Source organism: Xiphophorus hellerii, chromosome 8 (assembly GCF_003331165.1).
Source record: "Xiphophorus hellerii strain 12219 chromosome 8, Xiphophorus_hellerii-4.1, whole genome shotgun sequence".
Lineage (NCBI taxonomy): Eukaryota > Metazoa > Chordata > Actinopteri > Cyprinodontiformes > Poeciliidae > Xiphophorus > Xiphophorus hellerii.
In genome coordinates, this window is record NC_045679.1 from 18,698,086 (window position 1) to 18,720,554 (window position 22,469).

Below are 22,469 nucleotides of genomic sequence, written 5' to 3' on the forward strand. Positions count from 1 at the left end.
AAATCAAATCTTAACACAATGACATCCGGAAAAAAAAATCTTAATGATATTTTAAAATATGATCCGATTGACAAATGACACACACAGTCAATATAATAAGTGAGATTTTGTGGCTCTGTTATGAACTATTCTTTTAGAGGGAAAATGGCTACAGCGCTTCATAAACATTTCGCATGGAGTTTGAACAGAAATGACACTGATGTTTTCGATAGTGTAATTCTGTGAAAACCTTCTCACCCACTTTACTGGTATTGCACTTTAGACAGTAATGCGGGACATTTGACTCATCTTTTTGTGTCTAGACTGAAATATCTGAGAGATTTCCAAGACACTGACGTTTCTGCCTTTCAGCAAGAAGTAACAAACGCACTCCATCAACAGTACTGATGGATTCCTTTAGAATTAAGTGCAGACATTCAAAACCAACCAAAAGATGAAGTGTAAGAACCCTTTGTAATGCTCAAGGCTTTTAGTCTCAAATGATATTTTGAATTAAAAAAAGAAAAAAAAAAAAGATATATCTTGGTTATGATTTTTGGTTTTATTTCCTAGTACCACTGATAAGGATGTCAGTGATAAAAAAAAATGAAATTAATGTTTAAAAATTCCGAGTTGTCATTAGGGTTCAAGGATCTCTTTGTACATGCCAGAGGCATGAAGAAAACCTTATAAAAGATAAAAATGTTCCATTTTTATTACATTTTTGGTATAGCACAGTTTTTTCAAATAATTTCTATTGATTATTTATGTACACAAAAATTAAGCCCAGAATTATTCAAAAACCCTGGCAAGTGTAGAAATAAAGTAGTCTTTTGCATTTATAACACGTTTCTTCTGAATAGCAGAAATGTTAACATTTTCTAACTCTCGACCTGAATCAGAGGAGAAAGCTAAAAATTTGGGTAATGGCAAAGAGGCCTTTCAGTCTAAAAACCTTGGAGATCTTCAACAAAGGTAAATCATCACAAAACAAGCAGAAACATGCCTCATTATATCAAGAAAAGAATTAGAAAGAATCTCCATCTCTAGATCTGCAAAGCTAGTGGAAGAGTACCACAAAGACTTTCAGCTGTGATGACAGCAAAAATAACAAACATGCCACACCTTTTAGATAGTCATTTGGAAAGGGGAAAAAGATCCACTTGCATCCAAAATAAATAAAAATCATCATATAAAATCCCCCCCAAAAAAGCCCTTCGTGCCGCCTTCATAAGTAGTATTTTTACACTGCAAAAACATACAACAGTGATTCATTATAATCACATGGGAAAACATCCATTTGTTGTAGATTTTCCACATCTCCTGATGCTTTTAATCATTTGACACAGAGAAAGAAAACAAGTGTTCTTTCTGAGCTTTAGGCATAAAAGAGTTTGTGTCTTTGTCGGCCCCTGTGTGTGTGCATAAGGGAGGCGTCTGCAGACAGACAGGCTCTAGGGGATTACAGAACAGGACAGGGGACCATAACTCATCAAGCCGATCAACTGGCCACAGACAGACAGGCTGGGCTGAATGGTGATTGCTCACTGATAGGAATCTGCAACCAACAACCAACAAAGAGCATATATCCGTGGGGGAAACCCTGCCCTATTCTCACATTCAAACAAACATTCAATACACACACACAGACCTTTTCAAGCAGGCCGAAATACTCAAACTATGCTTACTCTTGACGCATCACTCTCATCCACATAAATCAGATTTCTCTGACTCTTTGGTTACAAGCAGAAATAAGAACTCAATTTAATTTACACTACAGCTTTGCCTTAGCAAATTAACAATTAATGCCAGATATGTGATTATGCTTATGAAAGCACCCAGCATGTGACCCCAATGTCTTCTTGGAACATGTCTTAGGCCTGCAGGAGCCAAAAACTAATTTACAAGAAACAGCTTGAAAAGGGGAAAAAAAAACATAATTAAATTGACTAATTATTATTTTCATTTTTAGGTCATAGACCACAGATTTAGAGGGAGAACAAAACTGAGACTACCAGAAAAAATATTGCAATAAAAAAACTCAATGATAAGATCTAAATTGAAACCTTGCATTATTTAAAAATAGTTACATTATCAGTCTAAAACCTTATTCCTTTGTAAACCTGGATATGAACTAAGTTATGAATAAAAAAATACCTCAAATGTTTTGTTTCGGGGCGCTTCTATTATTTAAGACTGTGTACATACTTGCCACCCCAGACGCCAGCCCATAAAGAAGGCCGCCTTCAGCTTTCGGCTCAAAGATGTGGGCTGTAGGAGGAGGACACTTCTCCTGCCTGATGAAGTTATAAAGCAAGGTCTTCACCAGTCGACTAGTCAGCTCCAAACTATGGGAACGAGAAGAAAACAGGTCAAATCAGTAATCTGTCATGTTGCATTTTAACCAATAAAATGCAACATTTTCTAAAGATGTTGCATCATCTTACAATGGAAATACAAACCTCAGGGTATGTCTATACCGGCCTGAGAATACATTTTTGAGTTTTCAAGTCTTTTGACAAATTCTCTTAAATTTTGGTCTGGATTTTGACTTGACCTTTGGGCAGGTAAAATTACCGAGAGGTGACTGATTACCAAGTGTTAATTAGGTGACGTCTGAAAGTAATTGACTGCAATGGATTTTATTTAGGGACATTAGATGTAATGTGGCTAATTACATGTGTAAGTCAGGCTGTTTAGATTTCCATTTGCAAAGTCAAGTTTTATTTTCATTTCTGCTTTGGGTTCTATTTTTTTTTGTCCTTCACATCAAATTCCAGTAAAATAAATAAAAGTTTGTGTTTAATAAAGGTCAAGAAACATGAATACCTTAACTATGAATTACAATAATTTACATTCTTCTTAAGCAGCTGGCAAGGGTCCAACTTCCTCAGCACATGAGAATTTGAAAAAAAAAATCCGAAAATAAATTATATCTTTCAGAAAATGTCTAGTTGTCCCAATAAATGTTATTTTTGGACCATGTGTCTAGAGCTTTAAATATTGCTTTTTGTGTATAACAAATCTACTGAGTCCCAGGGTTTCTAGCTATTTCCAAGTACAAGACAGTTTTACCACTATTTGTTCTTACATTGATTGTGTTGCATGATCAATTTAGAGGAATCTAAAACAATTATGCAATGCAATAAAGAAGAGCATACAGACTATAGGCCGCACGCCTCCTCCAGACCCAAAACAGAAACTCTTTTTATAATCAGTTTCATTAAACCTTTGCATAAACTTTGGGTTCAGAGTCAAGTTAACAATACTTTACAGTAAAACAATGAATGCACTTCTCACCATCGTCCCTTCATGATGTGCTGGTATATTAATCCATCTCGGAGGATGTCTTTGTGGAAGAGTTGATAGGAGAAGAATATCAGTAACGTTGTCACTGCTTCAAACAGAATGCTGTAGGTGATGTCACTGCAGGATTAGGAGCACAGAGTTTCAGGAATGATTACCATTTACAAGATACGCAAAAATCACCCGGTTAATTGAATCATCTGATATTAAGCTTTGCAGACAACAGTCAGCGCTGACACTTGAGTGGTTGATAGGAGACTTAGATTTCTTTTTCAAATCGCTGAGCAAACCATATGTAAACTCCACCTGATCACTATAACACTCTTCAGTACTGAAGTTGTTACTGAAGGAAGATGAGTGAAATCTATCATCAGTGCCAACATAAAGTTGGGGAATGCCAAAACCTATTTAAAAAGGTAACTGAATGGCTGACAGGACATCTGTTTGTGTGTGTTTCACAGAGGTTTCACATAGTTGGCAGAGGTGCAAATTGACATGGAGCCAACTTAGGAAGACACAAGCAGACTGAACATCTGAAAGAAAAGGTGCCGTTTTATTATTCTGAGCTTTCAGATCCTGTCAACCACTTAACATGCTACATTTATAAACGTTTGCAAGCCTTTGGGAAATCTCAGAGTTAAGATGAGACTTTACATTCTGAAGGGATATTTGCATTTAGTTGCACCATCTGTGCTACTTATGCTAATCACAAATATTAAAAAAAAGTCAATTTAAACTATGATCTCCACATAATTCAACAAAAATGAGCTCTTCACAACCAAACAAGAAAATGATGCTTGCATCCAACAAAAAAATCTGAAATAAGAAAACCATTTCCCTTATTAAATGATATCAAACAAATATAAATAGGAAACTTGTCAAAATTTAAAAAGAAATAAAGTATGTCTTGAACTTAAAGACCTGACAGACTTCTAAATAATCTGCTTGAACAAAATATAGATTTTAAAGCTCAAATTTATGCTTATATGTTCCTGAATTCCACTGCATCTTTTTCCATTGACTAAGCAAATAATTTACAGGGAACCTATCAGTAAATGGATAATAACACATTCTTTTTTGTACCAGTCAATAAGCCAGTATTTGATCAACGGCTTCTGCTTGCTCTGTATTGGACTGAAAAAAAGAACCATCCATCCCTCATGTGAAACAATGATACAAAAGGTGCAGAAGTCTGCTGGAGATTTGGAGAGACTACACCAAAAGAATGGCCCGATTCCCAAAGCAGCAGCACGTACGGAGGAAATGGGCTGACAGCCACAAAGTGGCGAAGGGAAGAAAAACAGGGAGCCTTTAAGCTTGAAACAATGAATAATGTTGGAATGCTGAATGCATTTATACAAGAGCCAGGTTTTGATGTCCAAAGACAACTGAAAAAAAATAATAATAGTGAATAAGGGGCATTGAAAAGAAATGAGTTAGACAGAAGACAATGTCAAAATTGACCCAGTACAGACATGAGATTTGAAAAAAAGGGGACATTGCAGTATTGAGGAAATACCAAATGTCAGCCGGTTTGTGAGAACTGGTTTGACATGGCTAACAAGCCTCTGTGGAGAGCAAAGGGGATGTGTGCAGAGCTGCAGTCTCCCTGTATGTCTTGTAGACTGTCAGTCAAATAATTCACCCATTGATGAGCCACCCACTCAGTGAAATATTCCCTCATTAATTCAGAGAGTTAGTGTGTGCTCTGCCCAGTGGGAGTAAAGGCTGATTTTATTTTTCAAACATTATGTTCTCTTCTCTCCCACTCACTGGAAACGTTCATGAACTTTCATTTCAAGCCTTTTCGCTGCACCTCTACATCACTTTCTCTTTGCCTTCAGATGTTTCTCACACATAATTTCCTTTTTTTTATTTCACAATTTATTTTGTTCCCAGCTTTTACCTCTAGCTTGCTGGTGCAAGGCCTGCATGAACAACAACGGTTTTCCTTTTTCTTAGGCTATAAGAAGTGAAAGATCAAGGATGGGACTAAAGACACATTAGTGACAAAAAGAACTATTATTAGTTTAAAGAGAAATTTTCAAAATACTTCTGTAGTCACACGTCAAACTTACCATTAATAGTTACAAATCTGTTAATGGTAATTATCAAAAAGAGCACTTTGATAAGAGCACTAGAGGATATTGTCATTCATAATACAGAGGCATGTTTCTCCGACACTCATATCCTCACATGCTCGGATATACTTACAGCAGGGGCACTTCAACAATCAGGTGAACGAGATTCAACAACAGCTCCTCCAAGAGGTCCTCACTCCCAGCTTCTAAAACAATAATTTCTAGTTAAATAACTACTTAGATCAAACCACCATATAAAGCAATGGAGGGAACACATGCACATCTGAGTTTTTATTCAACATAATTCCTGGTGAACACAATTCCCTTTGTTTAAGTGCAACTGAATGTAAAAAATATTCACAGTTATGTTATCGATTCATAAATCAATACATTTTTTGATTCACAATCACTGCTTTCCTTAGATTGTTGTAATAATATAGCTTAAACTAATACTTTAAGCTATTTTAAATCGTTATCTCAATATTTACAGCTCAGTCTGATGGAGCTCACCTCCACAGGAGCCTGGCGCCCTCTCCTGGAAGGAGAACTGTTGCTGCAGCTCCTCCTCGCTCATCTCTCTGATGAAAACCTTCACCAGGCAGCGAATCATGAACAGTGCATTATGTGCCTGCCAGATGAATAATTGACTGTGGCAGAAAGACAAAACAGAAACAAATCACAATATTTTGCAGTTTATTTTATCCATATATTTATTTAACACTTAAGTTTAAGCAAAGAAATTTTGTATCAGGATGAGGAAAAACAAGCAACAGGAGTGAAATGAGCAAGAATCACCAGACTGTTCATGAGTCTGTTTGCCCTGGTTCTAATGGGCCTGTAGCACCTGCTAGAGGGCAGCAGGAAAAACAGGTGGTATGTGGGATAAAATGATTAACACAAAGTTTATTTCAACAAAGTTGATAATTCAAAACACAGATGTTGCTGTATGAAACATAGACAATGTAAAATGTAAAAGGAGTGGAACAGAAATTATCCAATAGATAGACTGAAACTGTTACAGTCCACAATTTACGTTTGCTTCAAAAAGAATTTGAGGAAGTGGCAGAATGACAAAGATAACAAAAAGCTTAAGCTTTAAGTTACCTTGAGGTTTAAATTACTTAGGCACCAATAATCTGTGGATTATTGGGGCCTAAAACTTGTGCTTAGTTAGTAACTGTGGAGTTTTTATACACAGAATTAGCATTTCTCTCATAGGAAACAACAACAGTGTTCATATCCCCTGTCATCTTTAATGCAATGAGACAAGTTTGTTTATTTTTTTTTTACTCAGACATGCTCTCATACTCACTCCTGGCATTCTGTAGAAATTTTCAGCTCCTTGGTTCTGCCCAGAAAAACTCTCACAAGAGCACCAAAGTTTCCCGTCCTGGGATTGTTTTGAACTGAAGAAAAAAAAGAAAAGATAAAAACCATAAAACGATTAAAAATTGCAGGAGTACACAAAGATAAAATTCATATAAAGTGCTCATTTTCCCAGCATAAAAATGCAACCGTGAGGTAAATATCCAACATACTGAGAGTCTTGGCCAGTGGGATGACAGCCTCTTCAAGTAACTTCGAGTCGCCACTGTGAAATTTGAAAATGAAGAAAAAAAAAGATTTTATTAAAGCTACACTCTGTTAGAGCATAATATTTTACAAAGGTTATATTCTGAACCTTTTTCTTTCTGAAATAAGTAGCTGATAAGTCACATTTAAAAAGATGGTGTTTTGCATTTCCCCGTCTGAGTGTAAAACATTGTTTTGGTTACTCCATGATGCTGTATATGTAAATCTAAAAGGTTTTCATATATATCTAGCCTATTGCCTTCAAAGAGAAGATGCAGCAGGGCCCACTACAGGAGAAAATTAATTTCTTCAACCATTCACCCAGCCGAATGCCAAGATGCAACAAAAAAAAAAACTTTACAGGAATCTTAAGGATCCCCAAGACTTTTGGAAAAATATTCTCTGGACTGATGAGGGCAAATTTGAACTTTTTGGAAGTTGCTCCAAAAGTTACACTTTACATGAAGAACGCTGTGCCCAAGTCAAACATACGAGTGTCAATGTGATGGTTCGGGATTGTTTTGCTGTTACAGGACCTAGATGTCATACTCAATGTAAGCCTGCAGTTTAATTTATGCCAGAAGAGAAGTGACCAGCTATCAGTTTCTGACCTAAAGCTAAAACACTCTTGGGTCATGCAGCTCGACTATGATCCAAAGCAGACTCCAGCAAGTCCAATTCTGAACCCCACAATTTGGGTGAATAAAAACAATTATTCAATAAGAATGTGCCAAAGTATTCCACATAGCCCCAGATTTGCTTGCATTGTTTATCTTTTCTATAATAAATTACATCATCAGCTGAAAACTGTTATTTACATCTTCTCAGGTTATCTTTGTCTAATTCTTAACATTTGTTTGAGCATTCAAAACATTTAGGTGTTGCTAAAACATAAAAACCAAATAAATCTGAAAAGGCTTAGATACTATATGAGTGACAACACTAAATAAAGTCTAAGTTACAACAAATTCAGGCAATATGCAATTTTCTAAGAATGCCAATTTATTCCTATAGACATCATTTCACTTTGACGTAATATTCAGGACACTAAGCAACCTAAATGAACTAAATGGATCAAGGTTGATCCATGTAGGATTATCCTAAAAGACTTAAGGAATCTGTTACCAACAGTTTGCTACAACAGATCACAGCTGATTTACCCTCATTCTGTCTCAAGTACATCCTGTGAATTCACCCATACACCTGAAAGAGAACCACTCCACCGAATGACAAAAAAAAAATCCTAAAAGGGATTAACATACAACTATGTATATACAGAAACAAAGTTAGCTGGCAAACACAAACAGGAATGCATGTCTCGTTTTCATTCACTTTTTAACAAGGGGTCTGCATGTTAACAGTTAACAAAAATCAGAAGCTTATCAGAAACCCAGTCATCACTCGGTCGAGCTCTGCACACATTTTGCATCAAAGCTTACAAAACATCCTGGGTACAAATTTGAAGGACTTTGTCAATGTATTCCAAAAGCATGCAAAGGAATGAAATAAATATTTGTTCCATAGCTAAAACATTGTTAAATTTTTATACTAAACCATTATGCAAGTAAAGTTACAAAGTATTTTTGAATAAGTTCACAAGTTAGAAAGATGTGCTCATGTCACTATGACAAAGATTAACTACTTCCTTTTCTAGACAGGAAAACATGTACACTTAACACTGACTTTATGTTATTCTCACCATCAGCTTACTGGGAAGAAATTAGTGTCAAAATTGTAAATACACAACTTTTTAGTGAATGAAAAACAACAAACTAGAAATTGTAAAAACTGCTCCATTGCTTTTCAGCAGTATGCAAACAGAAATGGCAAAGAGAAAGACAGAACATTTTCAACACAATTTTTAAAATACTCAGAATGTTTCTTTGTTTCTGTTTTTTACCTGTTTGTAGGGCTGATAAAGGTGAAGGAGATGAGCTGATTCCAAAAGGGGTCGTTTTCAGATATGGACTCTGTGCCCACCAGGGCCTTCAGGCTGGTGTTTTCGGACAAGTCAGTAACCTGGCTGGTGTTCGCTCCCATATTTCCTGGCTTCTTTCAGCCACACCTGCCGATCTTCAGTCCTTATTTTCTGGGCATGAGCCAAATGCTATAACAAATGATGATATTAATTTCCGATGTGAAAAGTAATTAAGAAAATGCATCCATTTAGGCCATTTGTTCTTTAATTCCAGTTTACACATTTTACAAACTGATTATACTTTGAATGGCCCATTAACTTCACCTATATGCACTTAATATTCAAATATATGAAAAAAGAAAACCATTTATATTTGACCTTTCCCAGTCTGTAATATACAGACCAAAGGTTTTCCCTTTTGATGCCTTACTTAAAACTGCTGATGTAGCATTAGCTTACTTTCCAAGACTCGCAGACAAATGTGAATAAATTAGTTACCAGTATCAAGCTGCACATGCATACAGTTATAATACAATAAATTATTTTGGGCTTTAAATTAGAGCTTTGGGAGTCGTTCCTTTCCACTGTTGCCACATACTTTGTAAATCAATAGCCAAATCAGTTTATAATTCTGTGCTAAATATGCGCATTTAAATACAAGAAAAGTTTTTACCAACCGTTCATAACTTGGCATTACCTGCATCGTATTCTACTCATCAATGTATTTCTCTGGTCAGCGAGACAACAAATAATGAACTGGTGTCTCTTCTCTGCTACAAACTGCAGACTCATTCTGCTGAACGTCTTTTCCTCTGTCATACAACTGGTTCTGCAATCCTGCATTTCTCAATATAACTCAAAGTGTTTAGAAGTTTGTGATGACCAGAGGAGCGCCATTTGTCAGTTTACTGTAATCCATTTCCTGTTGGTGTTAGCTACTAGTTCACAGAATGAGAAGATGCAGTGCTGGGCAATAAAATAAAACTATTTTGATAATTTAATGAGAAACAGAAAACATCAAAAAGAATGATAAGGTTAGGTCTTAAAATTCAAAAAGACAGATAGAAAATGTGGCCTAACAGGCAGTCCATGGGACCACCATTATTTAAGCATTTTAACAAGATAAAGAAGAGACTGCAGACATCAGCAAGAACTTGATTTGCTTCATTTTCTGGTGGTACTCAGACATATTCACACTTCAAATTTATGCATCAATATGTTTCTTATAGAGAAGGTGTCAATATTAATCTGTACAATTCAACAATTCTGAAAGGAACTTGGTGTATAGTTTGTGATAATTTTTCAAAATAAATGCATCAGTTATTGTTTAATTAATTAATATGTATTTGTTCTTTAAATTCATATTGAAACAGAACATTTGCTAGAAACTGAACTTTTAATTTGAAACCATATTGTGATCATTATCAAAAGATTCTACAAAGAAATCAATATAGAGAAAATGTTTATGCATTAGAAATCCATGAAAAAATAATATCTTACCAACTGATGCTGACTGAGCACTGAAATTATATTGCATTGAATTTAGTAATAGTCAGAATGGAATATGGGTTTGCATTCAACTCTAGAACTGGACTGTAAGAAAACAGCATACTAACTTAGTTCATACAATCTGTAAAGTAACTTGGAGGACAGAAATCGCAACACACTGGTATTGCAATCACAACTGTGATTAACATTCACTGAACAAGAAGACAAAACATAATTGGACTACATTTATCTAAACAGCCAAGTCATCACTTTATAAATACCAAAAGCTACAATCGCTCAAAAATCTGTATGTACTCACTGCAAATGTCCAAATCTTCTTTTTTTCGGTTTACTATGCAAACACGTCAGAGCAGCAGGTCATTTAGTCACTGAAGACACTCAACAGGATAGAGTCTTATCAACCAGGACATTGAGTTGCCTTTTAATAACGCGCCTTTTGCAAACAGGTGCAGTGCATCATATGTACATAGCAGTGCTCAGTCACCGCAGTAAACTAAAAACAGGCATTGCAAGTAGCTGTACATGAATACATATAGTGGCAAACGTGAAGTTTGCAACGTATTCAAGCGTTATTTCTGTTCACACATATGAGTGAGTCTGGTTAATGTTAGCAATTTTCTGGCTTTTAACTGAAGGAATTGAGGAGTGCCTCAACATCTCTGACGCTAAACGAAGGAAACTGATGTCAAACAGCACTGAGAGAGACACGCCAGGGTTAGTTTATGATTGATGGGAACATTTTACAGCTAGTTGGTGAATTATTATTGAGGAAAACGCTAACGTTCACTGGTTGTTTGCAATCAGCTGACAGCTCAGCTTACCTGTCACAAAAGCTTCTCGCAGTTTCTTTGGTTCCTCTTGGCGTCAGCAGCGTTAATGACCAAGAGCTTCTCCGGAAAGAAGCTGTTTTATACCGACTGTTTACCGGGTTTATTTCAAAAGAGGAAAACACTTGAAATTACAAAGTCATTTACACTGCTAGCCTAACTCTACGTACCCTTTTCCTCCATGTTTTCCACGTCGCCACCCATTGCGTAATGACGAAATGTGAGTGATGATCTCTACGTGAGTGACGTCGTCTGTTCGTAAACAGATGCGGGTTTCTGTTCCAACGAGTATTCTCATTGTGCATTTTAATTGTAGATATCTGAAATGTGTATTTCAGATAGTCAATAATTCATTGTAGATATCTTGAATTGACGTCTCCATACAACTCAATGGTAAATCTGACGTCATTTCGACTAGTCAGAATGTAATTAGAGATATCTTAAATCGCTAAAACGTCTAGTCATAAGACAGTTTAAGATATCTGGAATGTAAGGGCGGCAAAACCGAATTTATGTTAAAACGGCTTGCCATACGTATTCTGGTTTTAGGATTTAAGCGTGTCAACGTTTCTTCAATATAGCATAAAGAAATTAATTTCTTTTTTTACGTTTTTTAATTTGTTCTAAATGTAATTCAATGCAAAGTGTATATCTATTTTAAAGCTAACTAGGTGATGTCATATGCCTCTTTCTGTCCTAGATATACACCTTAATAGATTCGCAATGCCGTGCAAATATGCACAACCCCAAATTTAAGAGTCCACTCAAAATTCAATCTTAAGCATTTTTGGCCTTCGCAGATGGTTTTATGGAAGGAAGGAGATTATCTGGTTAGATGACACAATGATGTAACATTTAGGCCTTCCTGCAAAATGCTGTGTATATAGCCCTGAACACAGCGTTCCCACAGTAATGGGCACTATCATCTTGCAGAAAGGCTTTTCTTCATTTTCAATCATTTGTCAGTAGATGTTCACATGCAGCAGCACTTAGAGTGAAAGGCAGTTCTGCAGTGACTAATTCAAGAAGGAACAATAGAAATGCAATCTCTACATTTTGATTATAAAAAATAAAACCCGTCTATTTTTCTTTCGTCATGCACTACTTTGGTCTGTCACGTAGATTCCAATAAGATAGTTTTAAGTTGCACTTTACACATATGTTCACTAAAAGTAATCAACTATGGCAGAAATTAAAACCATTATGACATAGTTGATACATTAATGATGCAATGTATCAATACAGCAATGATAGATTGTATCATTGGTGTATCAGACATCAATGATACAATAATACATAAGCTTTTTAGTAGACTGAACTGAAAAGTTTTCACAATAACATCTTAAAATAGAATATATAATTTTTCAGGAAATGCAATAATTGTGATTTATAATAATGATGTCTAACTGGAGGAAACTAAACCAGTCATTGCTTTAATTCATTTTTATTTAAATTCAAATCAAAAAGTACAACTGTACATTTCTTTCTAACTATGAACACAAATGGTTACCAACAAAAAAACCTTTACAATCTGGTTCTTCTATGCTTTAAACCACTTGTTCAGAAAATATATTTATCAAAATCTCCTGATTAGCTTTTTTTTTTAAAAATAATTTGCATCAAATATTGTCATCAAACTGCAATGCTGATTTTTTTATTGAATGACAAATCAACTTTTATTTATTACAACTAGACTGGATTCATATATTATTTGTAAGAAAACCATATGCTCAAAGTATGTTTAAAGGAATGAGTATCTTCCATATAAATAACTTTTTATTTTCTTCACCCTTTGAAAATGGACAACCAATTACAGTTAAAAAAAAAAAAAAGACGACCAATCTTTAGCCATTTTTATGAGTAGCAGTACTACAACAATCATTTTATTTATATAAACGAATCTATGCTGTGATGTCTTTGCAGCAATTTCTGCAGAAAGGTAGAGTAGTTAAAGTGGCAGGTCAGGCTTGAGATAAATATGCATTTATTTGAAAGCTTTCTTTCATCCTTAGTTTCATTAAAGTGCTTTAATCTGTTTCATTCAAACAGCAATAAAAAAACAGAATACACAATGACGCTATCTCAGCCAGAAGAAAGAAAAACTAAAAACAAGCTTTGAATAGCTTTATAGTCACATTATTTGGAAAAAAACTGAATGTTTCCTCTAAATGATACTATAGGAATATTTGTAGTCTTTGTTAATAGGAAGTAGTGCAGTAGATGCAGCACTCAGTCTGTCTTCTTATCAGCTGCTATAGTAGCTCCATTCGCAGTCACCTCACCGTTGCTTTGGGGCTGAAACAGAAATTTGTTTTTTTAAGTGAGGCAGTTAATAAATATAACACAAGGTTAATTTTACACCTTAAAACAGTTCACTAAATGTCTTACCTTGTAAGTCCCATTGCTATTTTCACTGCCTTTCTGATCAGTGTTTGTGTCTGTTACAGCTTTTTTGTTCCAGAACGCTTGAATGAAGGGTGAAATAACAGGGTAGATGATGGGTTCAAGGAACCTCTTATAGACCCACAACAGGACAGGAATCACAATGCAGGGAATGCACACCATGGTTGTGGTTAACACAGGTGGACTAGACAAAGAACCAGAGGAGAAAAGGACAAAAAGTACAAATTACTAACTTCATATTCAATGAAATATTTCACCAACTTAAACCGAGTAAGGTTTAGGTAGTACTTTAAATGGACAAGATTGACTTTTTTTCACACATCCTCGTGTCTTTGAAGGAGAAAAGTAGAAATGCATCAGTTTCTTTCATATAATAGAGAAAAACATATTATGAATTGGGTTGAAAGGTTAATATCATCTAGTGCAATAACACTCCTGATTTTCTGGCATACATTTACTATGGAGTTGTGCCTCTGCTTTTTAATGGTCTTTACTGATCCAGTTTATACATTTATATAAAACTGTCAGCCTAATTTCAGGAGAGCAAAACTTTTTTTTTTTAACAATTTTTTTAAAGGACTTGCATTTCTAAGCCTGTAACACAATGACAGATTACAACAATGAGTCATCTTTCATTGTACTGAGAAGATGTTATATATAAGATGCATTTTACTCATACAGTGAGCTCCAGTTTTAAGGCTACATAGTTTTATTAAATGTCATTGTCTCATCTGTAATGCAGATCAAATATCCAACAACTCCTCTGTCAGTTGACAACAAAATGAGACAAGTAAGTTACCTTTCTTTAATTAATCAGCATTTTTCCCCCCACTTCCAATAAAGACATGTAACACGTTTTATGTTAAAAGCCAGTTGGATGACATGCCAAAGCTTTACGATATAATCTATGAAGTAACCTACACTGGTCAAAATGTACTCACAGATTACATGCTGCTTGTTTTCACAGAGCTTAAGCACCTTTTTAGAAAGCAGTTTTCAGTATATAGTCAAGTCTGTATTTGTTAAATGTCAATGATGAAGGTAAAATTGCAACCAACATGCATAGAGACCAGCTCATCCCTTTAATAGGCAATGGTTAAGCTGATGAGATAATATCTAAGCCATTACAAGTCATTTTTTAATGTTTTTTGAGAAGTAGTCATTTAGCTTAGGCCCATTTAAAAAGACTTATTGTATACCCCGGTGAAAAAAGTGACCAAGTCCCAATTTAAATGCACTACAATTTATCAGGTTAAATTCAATAAACCGAATTGAGTTCGGCTCAACATAAGATAACACGACTTGGGTCCGTTTGTTACATTACATTTATTTTTTCTTCGTTCACAACAAAAAACTTTAAAGATAACTTATGTAACTGTGCTATGTGTATATAAGATTAATCAGGGGTTTAATAATAAAATTCATAATAGTCCGTTTAACGTAACTCGCGCTGGTAAAAAGTAGCGGACAAACCTTCATTTTAAACTGTTTATAGCCATTTTAGCCCTAGAAACGTCGCCGGTGGCTAGGCGACGTTAGCTTCCGGGGTTAACTCTGTGGTTAACGAGAGACATTAAAAGGCTAAAGGCTCCCAAAGATTCCCTCCTAATTAAAAGTAAAAACTCTTACCTGTGTAAGTCAAATATTAAAACACGGGTGTTGTCACGTAAATTTGTTGCGACTGAGCGAACTCTCTGGAACGTGATGTTCGAACACCAATCCTACTTCCGTTAGGGGTGGATGACGAAAGCGGAAACTACTTGCCAGCGGGCACGTTGGGATCTCTTCAAAACATTTGTTGTTTTTTTTCCTGCTGACTTCTTAACTTTGTGAGTGACTGATGATTGCTTGTAAGTTCTACATACTCGTCTTCTTACATCATGTACTGTATTTCGGATAATATAATGCCTAATAATTAACGTCGCAGCGGTGTTTTGTTTTTGAATTGCTAAACAGTGACATATTTTTAATGACTAAGTATACTAGCTAGCAAACGGGAAAATATAAATTTCATTGGGTATGATGCACCTTTCCTCCAAAAATCTAGGCCGACCCATAATGTTTATCTGTTGCAGTAAATTATAAACGTTAATGACTAGCATTTATGTTGCATTTTGCAGTAATATGTAACATTTAATTCACCTGTTCATTAAGCTAAACATTTTTTTGTTTTTATTAAGATCCCAACATTCATATGTGGCCTTTTCGCACATATTTTAAAGCAACATATTTGTACGGTTACACTTTCTCGAGTACAAACTATGACCTCAAAACTATGAACTTCCACCATATTTCTCTATAAATGTTTATTAGTTTGTTAGAGATATAAGGTCTGATGCATAAATAATGGATATAGTCTTGTAATTACTTCATTTCCAGTGGGGTTTCAAAATATTGCTTATGTCAAAGAATCTGCAGCCTATTTTTCTGTTTGATTGAAAAATGTAAATCAACTGGTTAGACTAAGAAAACCAGAACTTAAAAGAAAAAACGAATTGGTGCATTTCCACTACAGTTTTTTATCGAGGAGAATTACGCAGGAAGGAAATGTCCAGGAAACATAAAACTGAAAATAACCAAAAATTATGGTACCAATCACAAAGGCTAACAATATATGAGATCATGTGGTCTATTATGTACATTCCTAGTGCAAGTGTTGAGAAATATATACATTTATTTTGTGGGGGTCTTTTTGTATGTTTTCCAGCCCCATAATGCCTCTGTCCACGCAATCTCAAAGTCAAAATGAACAGTATGTTCTGGTAGCCAACTTGGATAACGCTCGCAATCTCTCCAATATCCTGAAAGCCATCACTTGCAAGGACCACGCCATCTTCACAGCAACAGCAAACGGCCTGAAGGTCACAGTGGAGGACAGCAAATGCATGCAAGCCAATGCCTTCATTCAGGTCATTTTTTTTATCAAGCACTTAGAAAAGCAAGTTTTTCTGCGTTTATATTTGAAATATTCACTCTTTCTTTTTAAATTCCTTCAGGCAGATATCTTTCAAGAGTTCACATTAAAAGAAGATATGGTTATTTTTCAAGTTAATCTTACTGTCCTGCTCGACTGCCTGAATATCTTTGGAGGAAGCACAGCAGGTGAAAACTAAAAGAAACATGACTGGAAAATGAAACAAAACTAAATGTATGACCCCAATGCTACACGTTTTTTTTTTTATTTACCTCATGCCTTGTATGATGTTTCAGGAGCATCAACGGCTCTGCGAATGTGCTACATGGGGTATGGTCATCCTCTGACATTGTTCCTGGAGGAGGGTGGTGTAGTGACTGTCTGCAAAATTAACACACAAGAACCAGAAGAACCAATTGATTTTGAGTTCTCCAGCTCCAATGTCACAAACAAGGTTCAATCTTGTTTTTGTTCTTCAAAAAACAGCATTTCTTGACTCGTCATAGAATATATATGAGTAAATTTTTGTTTCTGTCTCTTTTCAAAGGTCATTCTTCAGTCAGAGAGTCTAAAGGAAGCCTTTTCTGAACTGGACATGACCAGCGAGGTGCTGCAGATCACCATGTCCCCCAGCCAGCCGTACTTCAGGTGGGCTGCCTGAAGTTTTTATAGTGTTCTATGGTTTATGATAGTGCAGTAAAAATGAAAAAACACACTTTCCAATAATTCACATTTCAACTGTTGAGGAAAGCAAAGTAATGCAATGGAAAATCTATCACTAATTTATCAGGAATTATACAATAGTAAAATTTTGTTCCCTGTATTATGTGTATTCCCCTACGCAATAACCTCAATATCGTTTCTCGTTGTACACCCTATTACCTTTAAAAAGTTTTATTTTTCATTTCAACTCTGCAGGTTGTCCACATTTGGAAACTCTGGAAATGCTCATTATGATTACTCCAAGGATTCAGATATGATGGAGCTTTTTCAGTGCAGCACGACACAAACCAATAGGTGAGTGAAATCATCAGACATCATCAAACACACATTCACCACAGAAAAGCAAGAGGTCATCTAATAAAAAACTAAGCTAACAGTTAGTCACCTTTGCTTTTTAAAATATTGGATACTGGTCTGCGTAATCATTTTAACTAGGGCCAAGGAATGCTCAATATTTGGACCAAAAGGATATTTTTGAAGAGAATTGAAGCAGTTGGTGAAACTTGTTTACTTAAGTTCAACAATTAAAAATACATTTTTGCATTTTTATCATTTTAATTTAAGCAGTTATTGAACATAGGTCCACAGTTCACCCGTTTTATCCTACGACAGTTACATAAGAGGTAGTTAATTGTTTTTACCACCAGATGTCACTAGATTCCATGAATTCAACCTTAAACCATTTTATTTCATTCAGGCGCTTACGAAACTAGAAACTAAATGAAATGCAGTCATTTATAGTTTGATTATTCTCACCCTGGATCCGTCAACGACTTATTTCAACTTCTGATTTCCTCCTGCGACAGATACAAGATGTCCTTACTAAAGCCGTCCACCAAAGCCTTGGCTATATCCTGTAAAGTCTCAGTGAGGACAGACAGCAGGGGCCTTCTTTCTTTGCAGTACCTGGTCAGGAATGACGATGGTCAGATCTGCTTTGTGGAATATTTCTGTTGTCCTGATGAAGAGGTAGAGGAGGAGTAACAGCTGATTTGTTGAATTTAGTAACACAATGTTTATATTTTAGCACAATTAACTTGTTCATATGTGTTTTTTGACACATGGAAGATCATTGCCCACCCAGTCCTGTCATGTATCTGTATGTAGTTTTGCCAAAGTCAAACTCAAAAGTTCTGGGTTGAGTAAATTCCATTTATGTTTAATGTGTTAATATGGAAATATTTATGCAGGGATTCACAAGTATCTGTTCATGATTCTTTGTACAGCAAATATTTGACTCATCTGACACAAAATGGACCCCAGGTGAAATGAGTACACTGAGGAAAAACATACTTTTTTCCGGTACACATTCAAAGTACACCGGAAAATTATATATTTTTTTATACAAAATTTATATCAAGCTTGGTTTATATAACAGCATGTATTTTTTATTAAAAAGGACTGTAAATACTTAAGGTGTATTGTAAAATAAAAGATTTGTACATGGCCAATTAGTTTCTGCACATTTCACTGAACACAACACGACATCAAGAAGAAAAAAAAGGAGAAAACAATTAGGATTGTGGCTGAAGCAAATCATCTGCGTCCCCGCTGCATCCGCTCCCTCTTGAAAGCTTTGTGTTTGTTCTTCTTCACTACTTTTGGCGCAGGTGGCTCCGTCTGAATGTGAACAGGTTTCCGTTCATCTGGTGTAACAAAGACGTCAGCCGTCACATCGTTGTCGACCACCTCCTTTGCATCTTTCCTCTTTATTTTCTGAATCTCTTTCACCATCTGCTTCTCTCGCACTTTGGCTGCGGCTGCCAGGCGGATCTCCCGTCTGTGCTGTGGGTGCACGGGGAAAAAAAATGCAGGATTACAACAATAGCTACAGTCAGTTTTTGGGACTTCAGTCCCAAAAAATGTATGCGCAACGTAACAAGACAGACTTCCTGTTTAAAAGCAGCACTCTGAATATCACACATGCATCCAGAGCTTCCACACTTTTTGTTTCATTCTGATCTCACTAAAAATTATTTAGCTACTGAGTAGTTCTGCTGTAATAACTTTCAAACCACAAAGTATCAGTTTGACATGTTGGTGCTTATTGGTTGTATACGAAAGGGTGGATTTTTTTTCCCTCTTGGGTTAAGTTTTTTCGTCCATCATGCTGAAAAAAATAAATACAGGCTAATCTGTGGTGTCTCTGGTACAGGGTCAGAGAACATTTACTCTCCCTAATAATATCAACCACTTTTGCAGTGGCAGCAAAAGTTAGATGAAATGTCTATCTTCCACGCTTGAGCAATGATGAATATTATTACAAGAAAAAAGTAAAAAAAAAAAAATGAAATGTGACAGTAAAAATAAGAAAGAAACTTGATTAAATATGATTTTTTTACCAAGTTTGGAGATCGGAAGTTGGGATTTTCATACAGCGTGGGCCCTCCAAAGCTTCCCTGGAAGATCTTTATGAGATTTAGAACAAATCGTGGGCCGATCTCCACCAGAGAGGCGTCCTCTTCAATTATCTGAAAGTGGAAAAATAGAGGAATTACTATAAATGTAAATCAAAGACCCAGAAAAACAAACACTCTGCCTTGTGTAAAAGTGTCTACTAAAAATGTGCTTTTACAGTGTAAAACTTGAGGATACATGAAGAAAGATCACCTGGTAGTTTCTAAACCATATTCTGTTGTCTGCGATGGAGAAAGTGTAGACGTGGTCCACAAAAGGCTGACTCTTAGGATGATAGTGAGGCGTGGAAAATGTCTACAAGAAAACTTAGAGGTCATTTCTTTGAAACTGAAAAGAATTCTCCAAACAACAAAAACAAACATTGAAAATACATGCATTGGGTAAAAGCTAAGTGCTTAGCATTTCAATTATCTAGTACCGTAGGTTAGGTTCTACTTGCTAAACATTTTTTCATGACAAAATCTTAAAGACTTTTTCATACTTATGATTTTTTTTCTCACAAAGCTAATTTCTTTTAAAGGGAAAAAAACAAAACATATAGTAAATATTGTGCCTTGGTCTGCTTTACATATAAAACCTGCAAAAACAACAGAGGATTGATTGACTTAAGAACTAAACAGAATTAAACTGGAAAAAAATGAATAGATAATGAATAAAAAATAGATGGATGGAATAAATGAAATTAAGGAATGGACAGACGACTAGATAAATGGGTGAACAGACTATCAGACTGATGGAAGGAATAAAGTAACTGACATATGGATAAAATGGAAAAATTTGCAAACCAATGTACAGAATTAAGTCTGGAAATACATTTTCTTTCTTTTTCTACCTTTCAGTCACACTAAATTCCACCCTGTATTAGACGTTTTCACTGTTGGGGGAATTTCTTTTCAAGCTTTAACAACAAAAAACATACCTGGATGAAGAGTTCCTTCAGTAAAGCATACTGGGGCTCTTTGTCAAATTTCTATTAAAAGGAAACAAAGAGATGGTTTCAGATTTCATCAATCAAAGCTCTGCTCATTATTCAGATCATGGAGCACAAAACAAAGGCAAAATATCTCCATGTTAATGTTATACATTTTTATTTTCATTGGGCAAATCAGCAAGTTTTCCCTGTGTGACACTCACTGGATCAAACGAGAGCAGTGGTCTGGATCCTTTCAGGCAGTTTCCTGTCATTTTGAGCTCAGCCAACGTATGAACTGGAAGGGAAGCAATAACATTTATCAAGAATCTGCAACACCACAAATATCCTTCGCATCTAAGAGCTGAAGGAGAAAAACAACCTACTGTTCTGAACCAGAAACTTTGCAGAAGGTCCATGCGGGCAGTTGGAGATCCTACAAAAAGAAAACAGAATGATTCGGTGTAAAATATGTTTGGTTTCCAGTAATAATCAAGCTTAAACGTTAGACAGAAACCCTCACCACATGTAGAGGTCCTGCTTCTTCTTTGCCTCGAAAAAGAGGCACTTGTTGCAATTTTTGATTTCACACACCTGGAAAGCACACAGACATCAGGCTATGCTGTGAGATGAGAGGAATTCTGCTCTTCACAGACTTACCTCATTAACAACAAACAGCTTGTCCTTCCTGTCCATTTTGGTATCTGGTACAGAACATTGTGGAAGTAAATCTTGGCTCATCATACATTCAGGCATTACCATCATTAGACAACTCTGAATGACTCAACACTGACCTGCTTTTGAGTGAGGCATCATGGTCCTCAGGTCTTGCATCAGGTGTCTGGTTCTGAAGTTGATTCCTCTTGAAGAGAAGATAAGAACTCTTTCCTTGTTGGTCCATTTGCCCTGTTTAGGAAAAATGGTTGTTTAAATTCAGTAATAGTAATTTCTGAGATTTCATCTACATTTTCAAGGTTATCACACAACACAAAAATCATAAAGACAAAACTACTAGCAATTAGAGGCAACCAAAGACAAACTTTAATTCTGGTAAGCTCATTTCAAGCTTAGACTTTCCATCATTAGAGAGTTATTTCATTTGATCATCATTTTCATTGTAAATATGCAAACTAACTGTTGTCTTTGAAAAATGAGCCCCAATGACAGTAGTAATGCAAATGGCTGCATGCAATGCAATAAAGTAAGTTTTTATTCCATCAATAACACATCTAAACACCGTCAAAGATCTTTTATGGAAATCATCTAGGACATTTTTATAAAGGATTAAACTCACAGAATTTGGCCTGAACAATGTTAAAATTCAGTGTCTTTCCATTGTGGAGAAGTTTAAATCGTGAAAGCAGCTGACGATTTGTGCATTCATATAAAAGTTCCCCAATGTAATCCTATTGCCAAATTAATATAACATGTCATTGATAACGATTTCATTCACTGCCGAAAACCATGGCGAATGAAGAAATCTAAAAAAAACCGCATCTTTAATAACTTTTTTTTTTCTTATTTCAGTTATTTTTCACAACTTTGTTTAACTAAAGACCTTCTGTCCATACGTTCACTTGTTTTATATGTTTGTAGTGGTTTATTAAACGCTGAAGTCTTCTATAATACCATTAATCACCATTTTTAACAACTAAAAATGGATTCTACATGAGCGCTGGTGCTAGCTTAATGGCTAATAACAAGGCTAATCACTTACCATAGAAACCGGAGCTGGGACAGTAACTTCATTTTTTGTCTCCTGCTCGGTTTCAGGCGGAGTTTCGCCTTTATCTGCAACAAATTTACCCTTTTTCCCCTTTTTGTCCGAGGTTCCATCTCCTCCACGTTTTCTTTTGGACGCAGCCATGCTTGTACAAGACCGTCTTCTTCTACTACTTTTTGTAAATGG

The 22,469-nt window shown here is 35.6% G+C and overlaps 4 protein-coding genes across 7 annotated transcripts in view; 1 reads left to right on the forward strand and 3 right to left on the reverse strand.

Annotated features, from left to right (window-relative positions):
• Window positions 1–11,412, reverse strand: part of dym (dymeclin) — a 48,707-nt gene extending 37,295 nt beyond the window's left edge. Inside the window, exons 1-8 of one of the 3 annotated variants that reach the window (XM_032570509.1) lie at window positions 11,187–11,412; window positions 8,839–9,045; window positions 6,905–6,957; window positions 6,679–6,772; window positions 5,877–6,013; window positions 5,500–5,569; window positions 3,280–3,405; window positions 2,188–2,327 (exon numbers count right to left, since the gene is read on the reverse strand). In XM_032570509.1, coding sequence (XP_032426400.1) covers window positions 2,188–2,327; window positions 3,280–3,405; window positions 5,500–5,569; window positions 5,877–6,013; window positions 6,679–6,772; window positions 6,905–6,957; window positions 8,839–8,978 — 760 coding nt within the window. In that variant the 5' untranslated portion in view covers window positions 8,979–9,045; window positions 11,187–11,412. Of the gene's footprint in view, window positions 1–2,187; window positions 2,328–3,279; window positions 3,406–5,499; window positions 5,573–5,876; window positions 6,014–6,678; window positions 6,773–6,904; window positions 6,958–8,838; window positions 9,046–10,663; window positions 10,749–11,186 lie in introns of those variants that run through there. The other 2 variants (XM_032570507.1, XM_032570508.1) reach the window with 2 other exon arrangements.
• A 1,208-nt stretch (window positions 11,413–12,620) lies between these two features.
• Window positions 12,621–15,342, reverse strand: c21h18orf32 (chromosome 21 C18orf32 homolog). The gene is made up of 3 exons (XM_032570546.1): window positions 15,225–15,342; window positions 13,581–13,779; window positions 12,621–13,487 (listed from the first exon to the last, which is right to left on the reverse strand). Exons 2-3 carry the CDS (start codon window positions 13,755–13,757, stop codon window positions 13,422–13,424), a joined length of 243 nt encoding a protein of 80 aa, XP_032426437.1. The 5' UTR covers window positions 13,758–13,779; window positions 15,225–15,342; the 3' UTR covers window positions 12,621–13,421.
• On the forward strand, window positions 15,340–18,647 carry rad1 (RAD1 homolog (S. pombe)). Of its 2 annotated transcripts, none has more exons than XM_032570544.1 (7): window positions 15,340–15,445; window positions 16,303–16,504; window positions 16,592–16,697; window positions 16,803–16,963; window positions 17,057–17,157; window positions 17,428–17,526; window positions 18,039–18,647. In XM_032570544.1, exons 2-7 carry the CDS (start codon window positions 16,310–16,312, stop codon window positions 18,214–18,216), a joined length of 840 nt encoding a protein of 279 aa, XP_032426435.1. In that variant the 5' UTR covers window positions 15,340–15,445; window positions 16,303–16,309; the 3' UTR covers window positions 18,217–18,647. The 2 variants fall into 2 exon arrangements, with proteins under 2 accessions (XP_032426435.1, XP_032426436.1); XM_032570545.1 differs by having other exon boundaries at window positions 16,806–16,963.
• Window positions 18,376–22,469, reverse strand: bxdc2 (brix domain containing 2). The gene is made up of 10 exons (XM_032570543.1): window positions 22,278–22,469; window positions 21,355–21,466; window positions 21,221–21,264; window positions 21,084–21,154; window positions 20,947–20,996; window positions 20,785–20,858; window positions 20,570–20,620; window positions 19,843–19,944; window positions 19,575–19,703; window positions 18,376–19,017 (listed from the first exon to the last, which is right to left on the reverse strand). The coding sequence occupies exons 1-10, from the start codon at window positions 22,425–22,427 to the stop codon at window positions 18,769–18,771; spliced, it is 1,032 nt and encodes a 343-aa protein (XP_032426434.1). The 5' UTR covers window positions 22,428–22,469; the 3' UTR covers window positions 18,376–18,768.